Below are 7,722 nucleotides of genomic sequence, written 5' to 3' on the forward strand. Positions count from 1 at the left end.
CTGATGTTCTGATGTTCTGCTGTCTGATGTCCTGCTGTCTGATGTTCTGCTGTCTGATGTCCTGCTGTCTGATGTTCTGCTGTCTGATGTTCTGCTGTCTGATGTCCTGCTGTCTGATGTCCTGCTGTCTGATGTCCTGCTGTCTGATGCTGCACTGAACAAGAATAGAAACGCAACATGTAAAGTGTTGGTCCCATGTTTCATCAGCTAAAATAAAAAAATCCCAGAAATGTTCCATACGCACAAAAAGCTTATTTCTCTCCAATTTTGTGCACAAATTTGTTTACATCCCTGTTACTGAGCATTTCTCCTTTGCCAAGATAATCCATCCACCCGATTATGCTTGAGTGACAAGCATCATCAACTTGGGCACAGGATATGTCGGTATAGCCTCTCCCAGTTAAATTAGACATCTACTTCCTACTATACTTCCTACTTCCTGGCTGTACTCTGTTCTGATTGGCTGCCTGTGTGTCTCTCCTATTCTGATTGGCTCCCTCTCTCTCTGTGTGTGTGGTCCAGTTAGGAGGCTCCTTCCTGCTTGGTGTGGGTGTGTGGGTACTGGTGGACCCTATGGGCTTCAGGGAGATCGTAGCAGCCAACCCTCTGCTCTTCACTGGGGTCTACATCATCCTGGCCATGGGGGCAATGCTCTTCCTCCTCGGCTTCCTGGGCTGCTGCGGAGCCATCCGGGAGAACAAGTGTCTGCTGCTCTTTGTAAGTTCAGAGTGTTATAATAGTGCTATAAACATTCCTGGGCTGCTGCTCTTTGTAAGTTCAGAGTGTTATAATGGTGCTATAAACATTCCTGGGCTGCTGCTCTTCCAGAGTGTTATAATAGTGCTATAAACATTCCTGGGCTGATGCTCTTTGTAAGTTCAGAGTGTTATAATAGTGCTATAAACATTCCTGGGCTGCTGCTCTTTGTAAGTTCAGAGTGTTATAATAGTGCTATAAACATTCCTGGGCTGCTGCTCTTTGTAAGTTCAGAGTGTTATAATGGTGCTATAAACATTCCTGGGCTGCTGCTCTTCCAGAGTGTTATAATAGTGCTATAAACATTCCTGGGCTGCTGCTCTTTGTAAGTTCAGAGTGTTATAATGGTGCTATAAACATTCCTGGGCTGCTGCTCTTCCAGAGTGTTATAATAGTGCTATAAACATTCCTGGGCTGATGCTCTTTGTAAGTTCAGAGTGTTATAATAGTGCTATAAACATTCCTGGGCTGCTGCTCTTTGTAAGTGAACTACTCTACATTATGATTGGTTAGCGCTGTTGGTTTGTCAGCATGTCAAATGACATAAAGCAGTGCAGGTAATTGGATATCGCTGATAAGCTGTGTGAAAACCAATCAGGTGACAGCTATTTCCCTTCTGACCCTTCATCCCGTCTACACTAATCATTATGGTTGCCTATATAGATGGCTCAGGTGGTAACTTGGAGCCCCGTGCTGGAAAACACTGGGCTATTCAGGTAGTACAACGATATAAGGAATAGTGCCACCTAGTGGACTAAATGATGATGTGTTAATTATTGGTCACTGAAACAGAAGAGACCTTTGACTTATATTTTATTTATTATTTATTTTACCTTTATTTAGCTAGGCAAGTCAGTTAAGAACAAATTCTTCTTTTCAATGACGGCCAAGGAACAGTGGGTTAATTGCCTTGTTCAGGGGAAGAAAGACAGATTTGTACCTTGTCAGCTCGGGGATTCGATCTCTCTGTCTGTATATTGAGTTTTATTCATGAGGTTCCATATGTTAGCATCCATTATTTTATTTTAAAAATCTAATGTGTTTAGTGAATGAAGTCAATGTTCTGATTGTCCCTCTTCTCTCTCCCTCTCCTCAGTTCTTCATGCTCATCCTGGTCATCTTCCTGGCAGAGTTAGCAGCAGCCATCTTGGCCTTCATATTCCGGGAGCATGTGAGTGCTTCCCTGTTTCTGTCTCTGATTGGAATCAGGTAACTTTATTAGGACGTTACGTCCCATATTAGGACAGGGTGGACCTACCCTATCAGACATCAGTCCCAGATATGACCATGAGGGACGCCTGTTATGGGGTTGTCAAACAAACCTGCCATGGGAGAATCTTTACTGAAAGTGCTTCGAGGAATCAACTAGAACAGGGAAACAGTATCGTGGCATTGCTACAGTAATGGGCTTGTCCAAGCAAACAAACTCACCGTAAAGCACCTGGTAACGATTCTCAATTAGATTCGGGCCAAAGGTATCAAGACAATTAAGAGGTTGCCGTGGTTTTAAAAGGACATCTGAAGTATTCGGTAGAATCCTAAAGGCACGTTTCTTTATCGTGCAGCTCACCAGAGAGAAGTTTACCAGAGATCTGAAGAGACACTACCAGGGACACAACAACACCGACGTCTTCACCTCCACCTGGAACGCCCTCATGACCACCGTAAGACTCCTGTCAGGGTCCACGGCTCCAGAGACAGTCCACTCTGTCCGTTATTACTATCAGCCTCTCTCTGTCTGTATAGAACATCACTATACAGTACTGATCTACCATGTCTCTCTGTCTGTATAGAACATCACTATACAGTACTGATCTACCATGTCTCTCTGTCTGTATAGAACAGTACTGATCTACCATGTCTCTCTGTCTGTATAGAACATCACTATACAGTACTGATCTACCATGTCTCTCTGTCTGTATAGAACATCACTATACAGTACTGATCTACCATGTCTCTCTGTCTGTATAGAACATCACTATACAGTACTGATCTACCATGTCTCTCTGTCTGTATAGAACATCACTATACAGTACTGATCTACCATGTCTCTGTCTGTCTGTATAGAACATCACTATACAGTACTGATCTACCATGTCTCTCTGTCTGTATAGAACATCACTATACAGTACTGATCTACCATGTCTCTGTCTGTATAGAACATCACTATACAGTACTGATCTACCATGTCTCTCTGTCTGTCTGTATAGAACAGTACTGATCTACCATGTCTCTGTCTGTATAGAACATCATTACAGTACTGATCTACCATGTCTCTCGTCTGTCTGTATAGAACATCACTATACAGTACTGATCTACCATGTCTCTCTGTCTGTATAGAACAGTACTGATCTACCATGTCTCTGTCTGTCTGTATAGAACATCACTATACAGTACTGATCTACCATGTCTCTCTGTCTGTCTGTATAGAACATCACTATACAGTACTGATCTACCATGTCTCTGTCTGTCTGTATAGAACATCACTATACAGTACTGATCTACCATGTCTCTCTGTCTGTCTGTATAGAACATCACTATACAGTACTGATCTACCATGTCTCTGTCTGTCTGTATAGAACATCACTATACAGTACTGATCTACCATGTCTCTCTGTCTGTATAGAACAGTACTGATCTACCATGTCTCTGTCTGTCTGTATAGAACAGTACTGATCTACCATGTCTCTCTGTCTGTATAGAACAGTACTGATCTACCATGTCTCTCTGTCTGTATAGAACAGTACTGATCTACCATGTCTCTCTGTCTGTATAGAACAGTACTGATCTACCATGTCTCTGTCTGTCTGTATAGAACATCACTATACAGTACTGATCTACCATGTCTCTCTGTCTGTATAGAACAGTACTGATCTACCATGTCTCTGTCTGTCTGTATAGAACATCACTATACATTACTGATCTACCATGTCTCTCTGTCTGTCTGTATAGAACATCACTATACAGTACTGATCTACCATGTCTCTCTGTCTGTATAGAACAGTACTGATCTACCATGTCTCTGTCTGTCTGTATAGAACAGTACTGATCTACCATGTCTCTGTCTGTATAGAACAGTACTGATCTACCATGTCTCTGTCTGTCTGTATAGAACAGTACTGATCTACCATGTCTCTGTCTGTCTGTATAGAACATCAGTACTGATCTACCATGTCTCTGTCTGTCTGTATAGAACAGTACTGATCTACCATGTCTCTGTCTGTCTGTATAGAACAGTACTGATCTACCATGTCTCTGTCTGTCTGTATAGAACAGTACTGATCTACCATGTCTCTGTCTGTATAGAACAGTACTGATCTACCATGTCTCTGTCTGTCTGTATAGAACAGTACTGATCTACCATGTCTCTGTCTGTCTGTATAGAACAGTACTGATCTACCATGTCTCTGTCTGTCTGTATAGAACAGTACTGATCTACCATGTCTCTGTCTGTCTGTATAGAACAGTACTGATCTACCATGTCTCTCTGTCTGTATAGAACAGTACTGATCTACCATGTCTCTGTCTGTCTGTATAGAACAGTACTGATCTACCATGTCTCTGTCTGTCTGTATAGAACAGTACTGATCTACCATGTCTCTGTCTATCTGTATAGAACAGTACTGATCTACCATGTCTCTGTCTGTATAGAACAGTACTGATCTACCATGTCTCTCTGTCTGTATAGAACAGTACTGATCTACCATGTCTCTGTCTGTCTGTATAGAACAGTACTGATCTACCATGTCTCTGTCTGTATAGTTTGACTGCTGTGGGGTGAACAGCCCGGAGGACTTTGAGGAAAGCCTGTTCAGGCTCCTCAGCCCAGACAAGATGGTTCCTGGGATGTGTTGCCAGGGCAACGGTCACCCTGGCGATGCGGTGGATGACCTCAGCAGGGACGAGTGTCAGAAGGGAAGCATGGAGCTCCGCTACAACAAGGTAACAAGAAACCTGTGTGTGTGTGTGTGTGTGTGTGTGTGTGTGTGTGTGTGTGTGTGTGTGTGTGTGTGTGTGTGTGTGTGTGTGTGTGTGTGTGTGTCTGTGTGTGTCTGTGGGATTTCTGTTTGTTATGTTCACAATGACTCAGAAGTGTTAGTTTTCCAATGTGGTTAACATGAAATGTGACGCCAGCAGGACCTGCTATTCACTATATTACAGTTGTCTTGGAACCAAGTCTTGCATGCTTTGGCCAGCTCCTCAATATTACAGTACTCTTTAATGTATACCGTTCTATATACTGTTTCTCTAATGCCCATGTTTCTCTCTGTCTCCCTCCCTCTCTCTCTGTCTGTCTGTCTCCCTCTCTGTCTCCCTCTCTGTCTGTCTGTCTCTGTCTCTCTCTCTCTCTCTCTCTCTCTCTCTCTCTCTCTCTCTCTCTCTCTCTCTCTCTCTCTCTCCAGGGTTGTTACTCAGCGGTGGTGGACTATTTTGAGACGTATATCTACATGGCAGGAGCTCTGGCCATTGTTGTCTTGACGATTGAAGTACGTTCTCAAGGGTTTCTCCTGGTCTTGTAGAGCAGGTCCATCTTTAGTTCTTTAGTTTTTTCTCTCCAGGATTATTGTTAGTTAGATTGCCAGGCATTTCCTAGTAATAAGACCCACCAGTGGTGTCCACAATGTGCTGTACATTTACTGCAAGAAGTGTGGAATGAGGCCATCTAGTGGGCAGAACTGGAATGACCTAACAGTCAATGTTACTTTAGACCAGGATAGCCCAACCCTCTTCCTGGAGCTCTACCGTCCTGTAGGTTTTCAGCCCAACCCTCTTCCTGGAGCTCTACCGTCCTGTAGGTTTTAAGTCCAACCCTCTTCCTGGAGATCTACCGTCCTGTAGGTTTTCAGTCCAACCCTCTTCCTGGGCAGAGCTGCCCAACCCCCTGAGCTCTACTGTCCTGTAGGTTTTCAGCCCAACCCTCTTCCTGGAGATCTACCGTCCTGTAGGTTTTTAGTCCAACCCTCTTCCTGGAGATCTACCGTCCTGTAGGTTTTCAGTCCGACCCTCTTCCTGGGCAGATCGTCCTGTGCAGCCAACCCTCTTCCTGGAGATCTACCGTCCTGTAGGTTTTCAGTCCAACCCTCTTCCTGGAGATCTACCGTCCTGTAGGTTTTCAGTCCAACCCTCTTCCTGGAGATCTACCGTCCTGTAGGTTTTCAGTCCAACCCTCTTCCTGGAGATCTACCGTCCTGTGGGTTTTCAGTCCAACCCTCTTCCTGGAGATCTACCGTCCTGTGGGTTTTCAGTCCAACCCTCTTCCTGGAGATCTACCGTCCTGTAGGTTTTCAGTCCAACCCTCTTCCTGGAGATGTACTGTCCTGTAGGTTTTCAGTCCCTCTTCCGCAACAACCCTCTTCCTGGAGATCTACTGTCCTGTAGGTTTTCAGTCCAACCCTCTTCCTGGAGATCTACTGTCCTGTAGGTTTTCAGTCCAACCCTCTTCCTGGAGATCTACCGTCCTGTAGGTTTTCAGTCCGACCCTCTTCCTGGGCAGAGCTGCCCAACCCTCTTCCTGGAGATCTACTGTCCTGTAGGTTTTCAGTCCAACCCTCTTCCTGGAGATCTACCGTCCTGTAGGTTTTCAGTCCAACCCTCTTCCTGGGCAGAGCTGCCCAACCCTCTTCCTGGAGATCTACTGTCCTGTAGGTTTTCAGTCCAACCCTCTTCCTGGAGATCTACCGTCCTGTAGGTTTTCAGTCCAACCCTCTTCCTGGAGATCTACCGTCCTGTAGGTTTTCAGTCCAACCCTCTTCCTGGAGATCTACTGTCCTGTAGGTTTTCAGTCCAACCCTCTTCCTGGAGATCTACCGTCCTGTGGGTTTTCAGTCCAACCCTCTTCTTGGAGATCTACCGTCCTGTAGGTTTTCAGTCCAACCCTCTTCCTGGAGATCTACTGTCCTGTAGGTTTTCAGTCCAAACCTCTTCCTGGAGATCTACCGTCCTGTGGGTTTTCAGTCCAACCCTCTTCCTGGAGATCTACCGTCCTGTAGGTTTTCAGTCCAACCCTCTTCCTGGAGATCTACCGTCCTGTAGGTTTTCAGTCCAACCCTCTTCCTGGAGATCTACCGTCCTGTAGGTTTTCAGTCCAACCCTCTTCCTGGAGATCTACCGTCCTGTAGGTTTTCAGTCCAACCCTCTTCCTGGAGATCTACCGTCCTGTAGGTTTTCAGTCCAACCCTCTTCCTGGAGATCTACCGTCCTGTAGGTTTTCAGTCCAAACCTCTTCCTGGAGATCTACTGTCCTGTAGGTTTTCAGTCCAACCCTCTTCCTGGAGATCTACTGTCCTGTAGGTTTTCAGTCCAACCCTCTTCCTGGAGATCTACCGTCCTGTGGGTTTTCAGTCCAACCCTCTTCCTGGAGATCTACTGTCCTGTAGGTTTTCAGTCCAACCCTCTTCCTGGAGATCTACCGTCCTGTAGGTTTTCAGTCCAACCCTGAACTTAGTAGAATCAGGTGTGTTAAATTAGGGTTGGACTGAAAACCCACAGGACAGTAGATCTCCAGGAAGAGGGTTGGACTGAAAACCCACAGAACAGTAGATGTCCAGGAAGAGGGTTGGGCTGCCTTGCTATAGAACATAGAGTATTGGCCTACTTTCCCCGCTACACTGTGGATTCAATCCCTCTAACTTTTTGTTTGAGTACATCAGTAAGTAATCTAGCTACAATGTTTGCCAATAGTGACAAAACATTTCAGTGATCCTCCTAACCCTTCCTAAACTGTCTCCCTTGTTCTCTCAGCTGTTTGCCATGGTGTTTGCCATGTGTCTGTTCAGAGGAATCGACCAGTAACCCTGACAACACACACAACCCCAGGAAGACACTCAACAAAGGGACACAGACTGACGAAGGAGAAGAGAGCCGAAAGATACCCACCTGTAGATTATAAATCAGATGTTAGGAGAACAGAGCCGAAAGATACCCACCTGTAGATTATAAATCAGATGTTAGGAGAACAGAGCCGAA

At 45.1% G+C, this 7,722-nt stretch overlaps 1 protein-coding gene across 2 annotated transcripts in view; it reads left to right on the top strand.

Moving 5' to 3' along the window:
* The window catches only part of LOC106587993 (tetraspanin-18), a 74,649-nt gene that overhangs the window by 66,750 nt on the left and 177 nt on the right, over positions 1–7,722 (top strand). For both annotated transcript variants that reach the window (XM_045708757.1, XM_045708758.1), the window contains exons 4-9: positions 523–717; positions 1,853–1,927; positions 2,322–2,420; positions 4,519–4,698; positions 5,160–5,243; positions 7,498–7,722. The exon at positions 7,498–7,722 is cut by the window's right edge and continues 177 nt beyond it. In XM_045708757.1, the coding sequence (XP_045564713.1) occupies positions 523–717; positions 1,853–1,927; positions 2,322–2,420; positions 4,519–4,698; positions 5,160–5,243; positions 7,498–7,548 (684 nt within the window). In that variant the 3' untranslated portion in view covers positions 7,549–7,722. The remainder of the gene's footprint in view (positions 1–522; positions 718–1,852; positions 1,928–2,321; positions 2,421–4,518; positions 4,699–5,159; positions 5,244–7,497) is intronic.

The sequence above is a fragment of the Salmo salar genome, chromosome ssa26 (genome assembly GCF_905237065.1).
Source record: "Salmo salar chromosome ssa26, Ssal_v3.1, whole genome shotgun sequence".
Taxonomy (NCBI): domain Eukaryota; kingdom Metazoa; phylum Chordata; class Actinopteri; order Salmoniformes; family Salmonidae; genus Salmo; species Salmo salar.